The sequence below is a fragment of the Camelus ferus genome, chromosome 10, assembly GCF_009834535.1.
Source record: "Camelus ferus isolate YT-003-E chromosome 10, BCGSAC_Cfer_1.0, whole genome shotgun sequence".
Classification (NCBI taxonomy): domain Eukaryota; kingdom Metazoa; phylum Chordata; class Mammalia; order Artiodactyla; family Camelidae; genus Camelus; species Camelus ferus.
Window position 1 is genome coordinate 63,154,099 of NC_045705.1, and position 13,041 is coordinate 63,167,139.

The 13,041-nt window shown below is 59.9% G+C and overlaps 1 protein-coding gene across 10 annotated transcripts in view; it reads left to right on the plus strand.

Annotated features, from left to right (window-relative positions):
* MYRF (myelin regulatory factor) overlaps window positions 1–13,041 on the plus strand; it is a 34,029-nt gene that overhangs the window by 18,392 nt on the left and 2,596 nt on the right. For 2 of the 10 annotated variants that reach the window (XM_032489560.1, XM_032489569.1), the window contains 19 exons: window positions 1,543–1,738; window positions 3,097–3,173; window positions 3,350–3,460; window positions 3,863–3,953; window positions 4,342–4,542; window positions 4,813–4,924; window positions 5,403–5,512; window positions 6,213–6,373; window positions 6,447–6,519; window positions 6,811–6,899; window positions 7,074–7,253; window positions 7,687–7,767; window positions 7,922–8,010; window positions 8,119–8,310; window positions 8,571–8,822; window positions 10,508–10,595; window positions 10,823–10,897; window positions 11,249–11,354; window positions 12,813–12,887. In XM_032489560.1, coding sequence (XP_032345451.1) covers window positions 1,543–1,738; window positions 3,097–3,173; window positions 3,350–3,460; window positions 3,863–3,953; window positions 4,342–4,542; window positions 4,813–4,924; window positions 5,403–5,512; window positions 6,213–6,373; window positions 6,447–6,519; window positions 6,811–6,899; window positions 7,074–7,253; window positions 7,687–7,767; window positions 7,922–8,010; window positions 8,119–8,310; window positions 8,571–8,822; window positions 10,508–10,595; window positions 10,823–10,897; window positions 11,249–11,354; window positions 12,813–12,887 — 2,359 coding nt within the window. The remainder of the gene's footprint in view (window positions 1–1,542; window positions 1,739–3,096; window positions 3,174–3,349; window positions 3,461–3,862; window positions 3,954–4,341; window positions 4,543–4,812; window positions 4,925–5,402; window positions 5,513–6,212; window positions 6,374–6,446; window positions 6,520–6,810; window positions 6,900–7,073; window positions 7,254–7,686; window positions 7,768–7,921; window positions 8,011–8,118; window positions 8,311–8,570; window positions 8,823–10,507; window positions 10,596–10,822; window positions 10,898–11,248; window positions 11,355–12,812; window positions 12,888–13,041) is intronic. The other 8 variants (XM_032489561.1, XM_032489564.1, XM_032489565.1 and 5 more) reach the window with 8 other exon arrangements.

The window sequence follows — 13,041 nt, forward strand, 5'->3', positions numbered from 1 at the left end:
CCTGAGCCAGCCTGAGGCCTCCTTAAGAAGGTAGTGTCTGCCAGGGAAGGGCCAGTGGGGGCCAAGTCAGGGAGAAGTGGGTGGAGAGGTGTTTTTGGCTCCTCCTCCCCCTCCCTCTCCTCCCTCGGCATTCCAGGAAGGTAGCCGGAAACTGAGTGTCAGCAAGGCCCTTCCAGCAGCCCCCTCCCTGGAGGGGAGGGATGTGTGGGTGGGGGAGGACTGGATCAGAGGCTGCCCGGGCATTCCTAGCTCTCCTGCAGCACCCACCCATGTGGACTCAGCTTCCTGGGACCTGGCCAGGAGCACTCTGGGGCCACTCCCCTCACTCCCCCAGAAGGCCAGTGAGGGTTGATAGCATGGCTCACCATCAACTCATTTTGAACATCGCCAGGCCTGGGCAGGGCATCTGAGACTTGGGCCCTCTTGCAGCTGAGACCAGCCTCCTGGAGTTGGGCATCCCAGGCTATGTGGGGTGGTTAGATAGAGTTCAGGACTGGGCGGGGGGTGGGGGGAGGGTCCAGCTGATGTAGTGGCTAAAGGGTCCTTTGAGGCCATGTTAGGGAGGCAGGGGGAGGTCTGGATGTCCAGCCATATGGTCTGGTGAGGACCCCCATTCTTATTCCCACCCTTCTCAGGCCAGATCTGCCACCCCAGGTCCCACGGCAAGGAAGTTGGCAGCTGAGGCCCCCAGTGTGGCCCAGGCACTTCCTGGGTGTACTCCTGGGTCAGGCAGGTGGGTGGAGCCCGGGGAGGGAGAAGTAGCGAGCCCCAGGCCTTCCTGTAGATGTTAGCCCAGCCCAAAGGCCTTTCTGCATAAGTTTGGAAACATTCTCCCTGCCCAGTTTCCTCCAGGCAGGTCCTGGGCATCAGGGGCACTCCTTGTGGCTGGGGACCTGGGTGAGGGCGGGCCAACAGTTGCTCCCTTTTCTGCCACCTGGAGTTCCCTCCAAGGGTCCAGAATAGGAACATCTTCCCAGCAACAGATGAGTAAACCGAGGCTGAGTCTGGGCTGCCCAGAGAGCCCTTCTCCTCACTCGGGCAGACAGAGAAGTTAGAATGAGGACCTTTGGGGGCTTGAGCAAGCTGGTGGGCTGGGGCTGGGCCAGTGCAGAGCCGGCGCCTGGTTCCACCGTTTCCATGGCAACCAGCTGTCAGGCACAGTGAAGCTCCACAGACGCATCCCCTCTCACCCCATCTCCTGTGAGGGAGGGGGCTTCAGGCATCCTTCTGGGAAGGAGCCAAGTGTGGTAAGGGGCCGTCAGACCCCCTCCCTGGGAGTTCCCTGCCGTCTGGTGGTCCTCAAGGGTCTTGCCCAGCCTCCCCCATCACTGGAGCGGAGTGGTCCCAGGCATGTAGAGGAAAGAGTCTTGGCTGAGGGGTTGGCAGACCTGAGCTCAAATCTTCCTGGGGCCTCAGTTTCCATTCCTGCGAAGTAGGGGCAGCCCTGAGACATGCAAGGATGGGGGACCAGATAGGAATCGCAGGCATGTGGGAGGGCTGGGCACTGCAGGCTCACCGTAAGTGCCCTTACCTCCCCCCCAGGCCCATGCTTACCTATCGCGTGGACGCCGACAAGGGCTTCAACTTTTCGGTGGGTGACGACGCCTTCGTGTGCCAGAAGAAGAACCACTTCCAGGTGACGGTGTACATCGGCATGCTGGGTGAGCCCAAGTACGTCAAGACGCCCGAAGGCCTCAAGCCCCTGGACTGCTTCTACCTGAAGCTGCATGGAGTGAAGGCAGGTCTGGGGGCTCGGCTCGGAGCAGAGGGCAGGTGGGCAGGAAGGCTGGGGGTGCTGACAGGCCCCAAGGCCAGGTGAGTGTGATATGAGGAAACTCAGTGCTCAGTCCAGCCCCCAACTTTCCACCTTTCCTCCAGTGCCTGCCCCCGTAGTTGTCAGGCTCCTCAGCCCTCTTCTCAGGGACATTTCTTGTTTCCTTCTCTACTTTGTGACCCCAAGTCTGCATCCCCAGCCAGGACCCCTCTCCTGACCCTTCTGTCGGCCGCCTCAGCGCCACATCCCAGAATGAACTCCCTGCAAACTGACCCCTTCCCCAGCCTCCCCTCTTTGGGAATGGGGCTCCAGGGCCCACTTGCCCATCCCTCGCGATGCACTGGGCCCTGCTATCCCACCAGGAACTCCCCTTGACGGTCCCCCTTCTCCTCCCCTCTGCCTCTGCCTGGACCAAGCTGTCCCCCTCCTTGTCTGAACGTCCACAGCAGCTTCCACTCTGGCTCCCGACTCATGCTCCATGAGACTTGGGTGGGCCCAATACTCCCCACTCTTCCAAGGCCCCCAGGACCCATCTCCCTGACCCTAGCAAAGCCCTGACTTCTGAGCTGGGCCTGAAGAGGCCTTCAGGACCCCACCCTTCACCCCAGCCCCGCTGTTTGCTGTGCCCAGTCACAGCCCCTACCTCCCCTCAGGCAGCTCCCTTTCTCTGGGCTGCCCTCTGAATCCCATTCTATGCCTCCTCTCCTGGCTGACTGCTCCTTGACCTTCACCGTTCACTCTGCTGGGTCCTCAGGACACCTGCCTTGAGTCCCATCTTGATTTGAGGCCCCTCCCCTGTGACCCCCCAGCACCACTGCAATGGTGGGTGATTTTGAGTCCCTGAGCTCCTGGGGAGCTCGGCCGGAGGTGTCTCCTTCAGTGTTGTGAGCAGGGCCTGGCATTGGCAGGGCTCAGTCAGTGCTCATGGAGGGGTTGAGGGGACGTGGGTGTGGGATGGGTTCTGGGAAGTCGGTGGGTTTGGGTGTGAGCAGGTGTTTGTGGAGGCCGGTTGGGGTATGGTTTGGAGGTGGGAGGAGTGTAGGGGTGTGAACTGGGGGCGTGTGGGGGCTGTGAGGGTGACTGTGTGTGTGTGTGTGCGCGCATGCGCACGCACAGAGGTGGGGGGAGTGGTGTGGGTGTGAGTTCGTAGGGGTGCGTGGCTAGGTCAGAAAGGCACCTGAGTTTGTGGGCAGGTGAGGCTGAGGGGAGGGCAGGGCCTCTGTTTCCTCATGAGCTCCAGCTGGGCCAGGCCTGAGCCGAGAGGCAGGACCAGGTAGGGAGTCTGGGCCCTGCGGTGCCACTGGGCTCTGTTCCTCCCCCAGCTGGAGGCCCTGAACCAGTCCATCAACATCGAGCAGTCGCAGTCAGACCGAAGCAAGCGGCCCTTCAACCCCGTCACGTGAGTGTCTGCCCCGTTGGGGGTGGTACCCTGGTCCTGGCCTCAGAGCTGATGGGGGCCGGGGAAGGCATCCACAATGTCCGTCTCCCACACACTCCTGACCTCAGTGCCCACTGCCGCCTGGCTCTCCGCAGCCCCCTTTCCTGCCTCCTGAGTATCCTGCCCCTCCTCTGCAGGGTCAATTTGCCCCCTGAGCAGGTCACGAAGGTGACTGTGGGGAGGCTGCACTTCAGCGAGACCACCGCCAACAACATGCGCAAAAAGGGCAAGCCCAATCCTGACCAGAGGTGAGCAGGCTGGGCCCCTGCCCCGGAGCCCCTCCATTTCTGAGGATGAAGGGCAGGAAGATGCCACCCCATGTAGTGAGCCAGGCACAGAGTCCCACAGCCTGACCCATTTTTCAGATGATGGACCTGGGACTCAGAGCACCTAATTGACTTAAGGATGGGAGAGCAGCAGCCTGGCTTCTTAGCTGTGGGCCCTGGGGAATTACTGCCCCCTAGTGGACACTCAGGTTCCTCTTCTGTAGGATGGGGTGTTAATGCCCTCCTCCTGGAGTGCTGGGAGCCTGGGAGGAATGACCTAGTGGGAAGTTTTGTGCCCTGTACATCTGACCCAGGAGGGGTGGCAGGAGGTGGGGGCAGGTGGGGCAGGACCCTGGGCACCTCTAAGACCTCTGTGTGCCTCAGGTACTTCATGCTGGTGGTGGCCCTCCAGGCCCACGCACAGAACCAGAACTACACGCTGGCCGCCCAGATCTCAGAACGCATCATCGTTAGGGTGAGGGCCACCTCCCCCTGGGGGTTGACAGTCTTCCCCAGACCTGGGAGAAACAGCACCCAGGAGAAATATAGGGGTTCTCAGGAGTTGGGAGCTGGATTGCTGATCCCTCTGGCACTCTCTGTGTGGCCTTGGGCAAGGCTCTCACCCTCTGGGCCACAGGGTCTCCTTCACAGTAGAGTGTGGAGGTGGCCAGGACCTTGTGGCTTTCTGAGATCCCACAAGTGACTGAAAGCTGCCACAGTGGAAGGGACAGTTTAAGTTGGGCATGGTGAGGTGAGGAGCACTGCTGGGAGCTGGAGGGCTGGCTTCGGGGTTTCCACCTTTCCCAGGGTGCTGGATGGGGGGGCCCATCTCCCAGGACTGATCCAACCCCAACTTGTGTTAGGCCTCCAATCCAGGCCAGTTTGAGAGTGACAGCGACGTCCTGTGGCAGCGCGCGCAGGTGCCCGACACCGTCTTCCACCATGGCCGTGTGGGCATCAACACCGACCGGCCCGACGAGGCGCTGGTGGTGCACGGCAATGTCAAGGTCATGGGCTCGCTGATGCACCCCTCAGACCTGCGGGCCAAGGAGCACGTGCAGGAGGTGGGGGCGGGGCTCGGGAGGAGGGTTGGGGCTAGGGCGGAGACAACTGAGCTAGTCCGAGGGGCTGGTGGCAGGGATGGGCCGTGGGAGGCGGGGTTGCTCGTGTGGGCGGGCTCTGCAGGGGCGGGGCTGCAGGGGAAGGAGTTGGGGGAGGTTGGCCCTCTATCTCTGGATCACGGGACCCTAGTAGCAGGGTCTACCCTCCACAGTGCTGCCTCCACACGGGCCCAGGAGGGGAGGGGTTCAGTCTCGGCACTGGTTCCCGCGCAGGTGGACACCACGGAGCAGCTGAAGAGGATTTCGCGCATGCGGCTGGTGCACTACAGATACAAACCAGAGTTTGCTGCCACTGCCGGCATTGAGGCTGCGACACCAGAAACGGGTAAGGACCTGCCTGTGCGGACTGGGCTGGGATCTGGGAACACAGTAACCTCAGCCCTCAGTAACCCTGCCCTCGTCCCTGTCCTCTAGACAGGGTTTCCTGTCTTCTAGAAATCCTACTCTCAGGAACCCTTTCCCTTGACTCCTGGAACCCTGACCCCGGAAATCCCCGCCCTCTGGAAGACCTGCCCTTCAGACCTGGGTCCCTCACCCCTTGACACTGAAAGTCCATGAATTGTGGCCCCAGGATCCTGTTCCCTAGGTGAATCCTGCCTTTATTCACCTGGATCCCTGCCCCTTTCTCCTGGGATCCTTACCCGCAGGAATCTGTCCCTAGAACCCCCTGCTCCAGGGATCCCTGGATACCAAATCTCTAGCTCCCAGAATTTCACCCTCTCCAATTCCAGCCTCTGCTTACATTGTGATGCTGTGGGCAGCCCTCACATCCCCCCTCTCATACTTGGCTTGTCCCTCCCCAGGTGTAATCGCCCAGGAGGTGAAGGAGATCCTGCCTGAGGCTGTGAAGGACACTGGAGACGTGGTCTTTGCCAATGGGAAAACCATAGAGAACTTCCTGGTGGTGAACAAGGTCTGTGGAGTGAAGGAACTGGAGGGAGCCCAAGGGACAGAGGGGCAGGCCAGCTGGAGGGCGTTCACCCCCTCCATAGAGACTGGGGGCACTGCAGTGCAGAGGGCAGGAGCATCCCTCCCCAGTCTTCTCTCGTGCTGCTTCCAGAGCCCCCTCCCCACCCCACAGGGAGAGGTGGAGGTGGGATGTGGGGACCTGACCACTGTATGGCCATGTGAGCAAGAGCAAGAGGAACCTTGCAGAGGATCACCTTCCTCTGCTGCAATAGGAGGGTAACCATAGTTACCTCTAAGACGTTCTCATCTGGTTATCGCAAAGCTTAAACATGCAGCTTCTTGTGAAGATGATGTTTGTAACTTAACCTGGCGTAAGGCTGGGCGCCAATGAGCATGTCATATGTTTTGGCCTCTGTTGAGCAGTAGACTGCTGAAGTCTGAGACACCATGTTCATCAGAGGGAGAGATGGAGGGGGGAGACTCTGAGGGAGAACGGGTTGTGACTGCAGGTGGGAAAAGGTGCAGAGGCGGGATGCTGTTTGGAGGCAGGCAAAAGGAGCGGTAGGAACTGAGGCTGGACTGGAGGAGAGGCTGGCCTGGGTTGGAAGGCTTCCAGGTCTCCCCTCCTGCTCCCCGATGGACCAGAAGCCTGGGGCCCTCGGGGGCTGACTGTGCCCTCTACACTGGCCTATGGCCCATGGCAGGAGCGCATCTTCATGGAGAACGTGGGCGCCGTGAAGGAGCTGTGCAAGCTGACAGACAACCTGGAGACACGCATTGACGAGCTGGAGCGCTGGAGCCACAAGCTGGCCAAGCTGCGGCGCCTCGACAGCCTCAAGTCCACCGGCAGCTCGGGCGCCTTCAGGTAGGGGCGCGGGGTTGGGGAGGGCAAGACCCCTTTTCTAGAGGCACCTCTGACCCTAGCCCTCTTGCTGCAGCCACGCAGGGAGCCAGTTCAGCCGGGCAGGCAGCGTCCCCCACAAGAAGAGGCCCCCCAAGATGGCCAGCAAGGTGAGGGTGGGCAGGGATGGGGCCCAGGTTGGGCCAGGGCCTCCCCATCCTCATGGCCTCCCTTTCCAGCTTGCATTTCTCCCAGCTCACTGACTCCAAGCGCTTCCCTGCCCCTCACCTCATGACCCTCTAGCCTTCCCAGCCCCCAGTTTCTCCTTCGTCTCCCTCTCCCCCTCTGAGGGGATGAGTAGGCCTTCATACCCCACCTCTAGCAGAGCCCATGGTGGGTAAGACCATGGGCTCCATAAGCCAGACCATTTCTGCTTCTCCCCCTTTCCTCTTGGTCCTCAGTCATCATCTGTGGTCCCAGACCAGACCTGCATCAGCCAGCGCTTCCTGCAGGGAACCATCATTGCCCTGGTGGTGGTCATGGCCTTCAGGTGACTTGCCCCTAGACTCAGGTTGGCTGGCTGGGGGAGTCAGGCTGTCCCCGGGCCCAGGCCTGGGGGAAGAGGAAGGCGTGGCCTGGGAGAGCAAGTGGCTGGGGTCTTGGGGAAGGAAGGGGACAGCCTCATTCTGTCTTATTCCCCTGGGCTGGGGAGACCTACTTATAGGCATCATTTGGGAGCCCAGCCCCTGGGGCCCAAAACCACAAGCCCTGCCCTGGAGAGAAGGCGCTGGACAGCGGCTCCAGTTCTAACAGTGGCCCTTTCCTCTGGCTCCAGCGTGGTGTCCATGTCCACACTGTATGTCCTGAGCCTGCGCACTGAGGAGGACCTGGTAGAAACTGATGGGTATGTCCCGGGAGACCTGGCTGCCAGCCAAGTCACCAGGCCAGGCGGGGCTTTGGTGGGCAGCCCCGGTCAGAGGGACCCTGGCAGCTGTCTCCTCTAAAGGGGGTTCCACCTCAGGCTCTCAGCCTGCTGTGGGTCTGTGGGCCGGTTGGGAAGTTCTCCCTGGAAGGGGGATCAGCCGCTTCCCAGTCCTTGCTGAAGCCGATGTTTCTCCCTGGCCTACTCAGTGCTCCTCCAGGTAGCTGGGCCTCTGAGAGCCAGGGGGCCTCTGAAGGGCATAAGTTAGAAGAGGGGGTGGAGGAAGGAGGGCCAGGGTGGGGCCTTGGGCTCTTCTGCCCACTGTCACCCTCAGCCCTTGGGCCATGTCTGACTGTGTCTTCTCTCTCTCCTCCCGTGTGCCTGTCCTCCCCTTTTCCTCTCTGCTGCCCCTCAGCTCTTTTGCCGTGTCCACTTCCTGTCTTCTGGCCCTGCTCCGGCCCCAGCACCCTGGGGGGAGTGAGGCCATGTGCCCATGGTACGTGTCTGGACCAAGCCCCCTGCCTCCTGCCTCCTGCCTCCTTTCTGCTTGCGTTGTCCACCTCCTTGCGTCCCTCCTGCCTCTCCCAGACTCCCAGGCCTCCCCTCCTAGGGTCTCCCAGCCCCTCTGAGCTCAGCCCACCCTTCCCCAGCAGGTCCAGCCAGAGCTTTGGGACCACTCAGCTCCGACAGTCCCCTGTGACCACTGGGCTGCCAGGCACACAGCCCTCTTTGCTGCTGGGTGCGTGCTGGGGTGGCTTTGGAGGGATGGAATGGGGAAAGGTGGCTGTGTTTTGGTTGGGGTGCTGTGCTGTCCCCCTCCGGCTCATACAGCCTCTGGCTTCCTCAGTTACTACCGGCCTGACCAACTTGGCCCCAGCTCCAGCCCTCCGCACCCTGGACCTCTGCTCCAGCCACCCCTGCCCAGCTGTCTGCTGCTCCTCACCCAGCCCCAGCCCCACCACTGGCGCTAGTCTTGGCCCCAGCTTTAATCCTGGCCACGGTCTTAGCCCCAGTACCAGCCCCTCCGCCAACCGCTCAGGTATGGCTGACTTGGGGCCGGAGTTTGGGTTGAGGGATTTTTACATGAGTCCTGAGAAAGGCTCGTGGCCCCAGAGACTCGTTGGTGGGAGGGTCTGGTGCTCTGGAGCCCAGAATGAGGCTCTGGAGAAAAACTGAGGGCTCCCCCGAGGAAACCAAGAGATAGATGGGAGACCCCCAGAGTCCAGTGGGGCCCTAGGGACAGCTGGGCAGGAGGCATCCCATGCCCTCTTCTCAGCCTGTGCCTGGCTCTACCCACAGGCCCCAGCCAGATGGCCCTGCTGCCAGTCACCAACATCAGAGCCAAGTCCTGGGGCCTGTCAGCCAATGGCATTGGCTACTTCAAGCATCTAAAGAACTCGGACCCTGTGGCTAGTCCTGCAGTCCCCTTTCCTGGGGGCCACAGCAAAGCCAAGAACAGCCCCAGCCTCGGTCTCCATGGCCGGGGCCGCCGAGGGGCCCCCCAGCCTGGCCTGAGCCCTGCTCAGCCCACTCAGGCTCGGGGCCAGCCAGGTATCTGTCCTAACCCCGCCCTGCTCAGCCCAGCCCAGCCAGGCTCACTGGCCGGGGCCCATTTCAGCCCATCACCAGAACACCTGGGCGCAGAACTGTCAGTCGACAGATGTTCGCTGAGCATTCCTAAATCCCAGGATTCAGGCCAGGAGCCTTGTATAGATTGCCTCAATTAATCCTCACAACACTCCTGTAAGAAAGGCATTGTCTCCATTGTTTAGATGAGGAAATGGAGACTTAAGTGAAGTGATTTGTCCAGGGTTGTACAGCCTGTTGGCGGCCAGGCTGGAATTTGATCCCCAGTCTGCCTGACTCCAGGGCCTGGCTCCTTCTATATCATCACGCCAGGGCAAGGAGGGTGCTGTTCAGGGCCCCCTCAACTCTCCAAACCTCAAACCATCAGTTTTAACAAAGCTAGAGAACCCTTAATACAGAAGTTTTCAAACCAGGTTCCTCCAGAGTGCCCCAGGGGCTGCTTCAGAGGTTGAAAGGGAGGCTGAGCACCTTCCTGGCTTCAACCAGTGGCTCTGCTCTAGGTATTGGGCTTCCTCGTCAACTTTCATGTCATGGGTTTTGTGGTTTAAAGTTTAAAAAAGTTAAAAAAAAAAAAAAGCTTAGAAACTGTGGCTTGCTGAGATTGAAGTTCAAAGTGATGGGGAAACCCCAGGGGGTAGATGCGCTCCAGGCAGCCGTTTCCTGGGCCTCTGCTCTGTGGCCGGCTCTGCAAAGAGCACTGAGGGTGATGAAGGCGGATGTGCCCTGCCCACAAGCACTCACAGACATGAAAACAGCAGTGCGGTGAGGCTCTGAGGGGACACTCAAACAGCTTGGCAACTGGGGAAGGCACAGAAGCTAGGCTGAGGTGGGGAGGTGATCAGGGAGGCTTCCCTGGAGGAGGTGACACTGAAGCTGATTCTCTGAAGGACAATGGGAGTTTGGCCAGAAGAGAAGTGGGAAGGGCACTGTCTCTCTTGTCTGTATCTGATACGTGTCCTTGGCCCCATGGGACATTGTGGTTCCTGCTTGGGTCCTCAGGTGCCTCACAGAGCTGGAGATGTACCGGGTCCAGCAGATGTTCAGTGGCCACTGGCCCCAGCTTCCCCTTCCTGGGTGGGATGCTCAGGTGAAATGAAATGAATGAGAAAGCCTTGTCTCCCCCACCCCCCGTGTCACACTTCAGTCCCACTCCCACCTAGCCAGGCCATCTGTCGTGCGTTTGTTCACAGAGGGCACAAGCAGTGGTGTGCTGTAGGTGTTCTCTGGGGGCAGAAGCCCTGATTCGTGTGTGTGAATACTTCCACCATGGCTGATTGCAAGCTATCAACTTGACGTCACAGAACCCTGAGTAGGGCAGAGGTGTGTGCAATCAGGAACAAAGGCCTGAAGAACAGGCTCCAGTACACCCCTGGCATGAGATATGGAAGACCTATTCCTGCTTCTGGGTGTTCTGGTTCCATCAAGGAGAGAGACCTCAGGCTCACAGGAACTGGGTAGGCCTAGGGCTGCTGGGGAAGTTGGTGGTGTGACTCCAGCCATTGTGGGAATCTAGAAAGAATAACCTGAAACTTATTCATACTAAGGTGTGAATGACTGATCCAAGTCTGGCAAGGAAAGGTTTGGCTGCTTCTCATTTGTGTCCTGCCTTGTTACCCTCCTTCCTGCCCTAATGATCTCTCTCCTTGCAGACCCAGTGCCATCCCTGACCTCCATCCAGGTGCTGGAGAATTCAATGCCCATCACCTCCCAGTACTGCACTTCAGAGGATGCCTGCAGGTGGGCTTGGTCCCTCCCTTCACCTCTAGGACAGGTGTACTTGGGTGACATGAGCCCAGGCAGTACGGGTGTTCAGATCTTGCTCTCCTCAGGGAGGAAGTTCCCGCAAAAGGAGGGGCAGCCCCTTTCTAGGGGGCTCCACTATAGGTGGGTGATGGGGGTGGGCTGAAGTTGAAGGGGGCATCACGGGGTGGCCTTGGGTTGAGGAGCCAGCTTTGCCCTTCCAGGCCTGGAAACTTCACCTACCACATCCCTGTCAGCAGCAGCACCCCACTGCACCTCAGACTGACCTTGCAAATGAAGTAAGTGCTGGCGTGGGGGATGGAGACGCAGTGGTCCCAGACGCCCTGGGGGAGGCGGCAGAAGAGGGATGCTAGCTTTACTGCCTGCTCTGTGCTTAACTGTGTGGCCTGACAATCTCCGGGCTTCAGTTCCTCGTATGTGAAAAGGCTGCTGCCTCCCTGGGGCTGTGAAGACCATGTGGGACAGTAGGTGGGAAAGGGTTTGCAGCCGTCTAGGACCTTGACTGTTATACATCATTTTCAGTCCCTTGTTTCAGCAGGGCAAGGGCAGGAGACTGGAGGGCTGGCTGGGAGGGGGCTGGGGTGGAGGAGCTCGGAGCCCAACTTCCCTGCTAACTGGGCCTTCCCCAGCTCCTCGTCCCCCGTGTCCGTGGTGCTGTGCAGCCTGATGTCAAAGGAGGAGCCATGTGAGGAGGGGGGCTTCCCAGAGACACTCCACACCCATCAGGACACCCAGGTAGGAAGCAGTTGGGAAGCTGGGGGCCGGATAGTCCCCAGGGCTCCCTCTCCCTGGGCCCCCAAATGGGCCAGGAGAGGGAGCCGGGAGTCAGAGTGAAGGCATCTCCACAATGGACACTTTGGGGCCTGGGCCTCCGCACCCTGGGGAGGGGCGTGTGCGTGCACCTTTCACTGCTGAGCATCTCCCCTCTCTGTCCCTGCCCTGACAAAGCCCTGGGGAAGAAAACAGTCCCACAAGGCCTAATCCGGGATGAGTGCATTGGTGGAGACAGGGAGGGCATCCTGGGAGCCAGTGGCAGGGGAAAACTAACCTTGTCTGGTCTCAGGGTCAAGACAGCTGCCCCAAACAGTCACGTTTAAGAGACCTGAAGGACAATTTGGCATCAGCTGGGGAAAGAAAAGGGGACAGCGTCCCGGGAGTAGGGGAGCAGCGCATGCTGAGACCTGGTGGCCAGGGAGAGCGTGGCACACTGGCAAAGCTGGAAACATGGCGAGGGCTGTGTGCCAGGGGAGACGGGAAGGAGGCTGGACCTCAAGCTCAGGCGGAGATGGGAGGGGCGGCGGGGTTCCATCTGTGACTTTGGAGGATCTCTTGGGTGCATGGAGAGGGCTGCCTCCTGGTCTGGGAACCAAATGGCTGGGACCCTGTCACTGGCCACGTGACCTGGAATTGTGCCTCTCAGCACAAGTTAAGGCAATTTCTTCTAAACACTCATGTGTTCACTCAACAAATATTCACTGGGGCCTCCTCTGACCCAGGCCCTGTGCTGGGCCCAGCTGAAGGGAGACAGAGGTAGGGGAGAAACAGGACTTGCTTTCCAAGAACACACTGTCTAGCCAGGGAGAAAAGATGTGCCAAAAGTAGCTTGAGTAGAGGACAGAGTGGGTGAGAGTCCTACAGAGGCCCAGGCGCTGGTCTCCGCAGAGGTGAGAGCACAGGGAAGTGGAGGGAGGGCCTGGCCAGATGCACAGTACATGGAGCTTGGGCCTGAACCCACAGAAGGCGAAGCCAAGCCTCAAACTAGACACACAAGTGGCCTGCAGCCAGGCCTCATGCCACCCTGAGAGGGAGAGAGCAGGACAGACGTGGGTTTGCATCCCAGCTGTGCCACACATTGCTGTGTGATTTTAGGCAAATAACTTAGTAGTGTCCACATGTATAAGCCACCACCTCACTGGGCTGTAGTGAGGGTGGAGTTAATGAAATACTGTGATGCGCCTGAGGTAAGGCAGTAAGAGACAAATGGCTGCGGACCCCTAGGTACCTGGCACAGAGCAGACAGAGGGTGGCTGCTGTTGCTCCCCGAAGCAGGCCGTATGTGCTCTGATCTCTTCGAATTTCTGCTTCTTCCCTTTGTAAAACTTGCTACAGAGCCCAGGGCTGTGATGGCCATGGTGAGAGGGATGCTGGTCTGGATGGGGTGGGGCGCTGTCCTGACCCCTTTCCTCTCCCCAGGGCATCTCCCACCAGTGGTCAGTAACCATCCTGTCCTTCCGCGAATTCACCTACCACTTCCGGGTGGCATTGCTGGTGAGCACGGGCACCCCATCTGCCCCCAATGGTACCGTGTGGGGCTCGGAGAGGGGGGTGTTGAAGGGCATAGAGTGGGGCTTGGGGCAGTGTCAGGCAATGTCAGCACGGGGAGTGCCTGCCACCCTGCACCCCCAGAGCCACCTCACCAGTT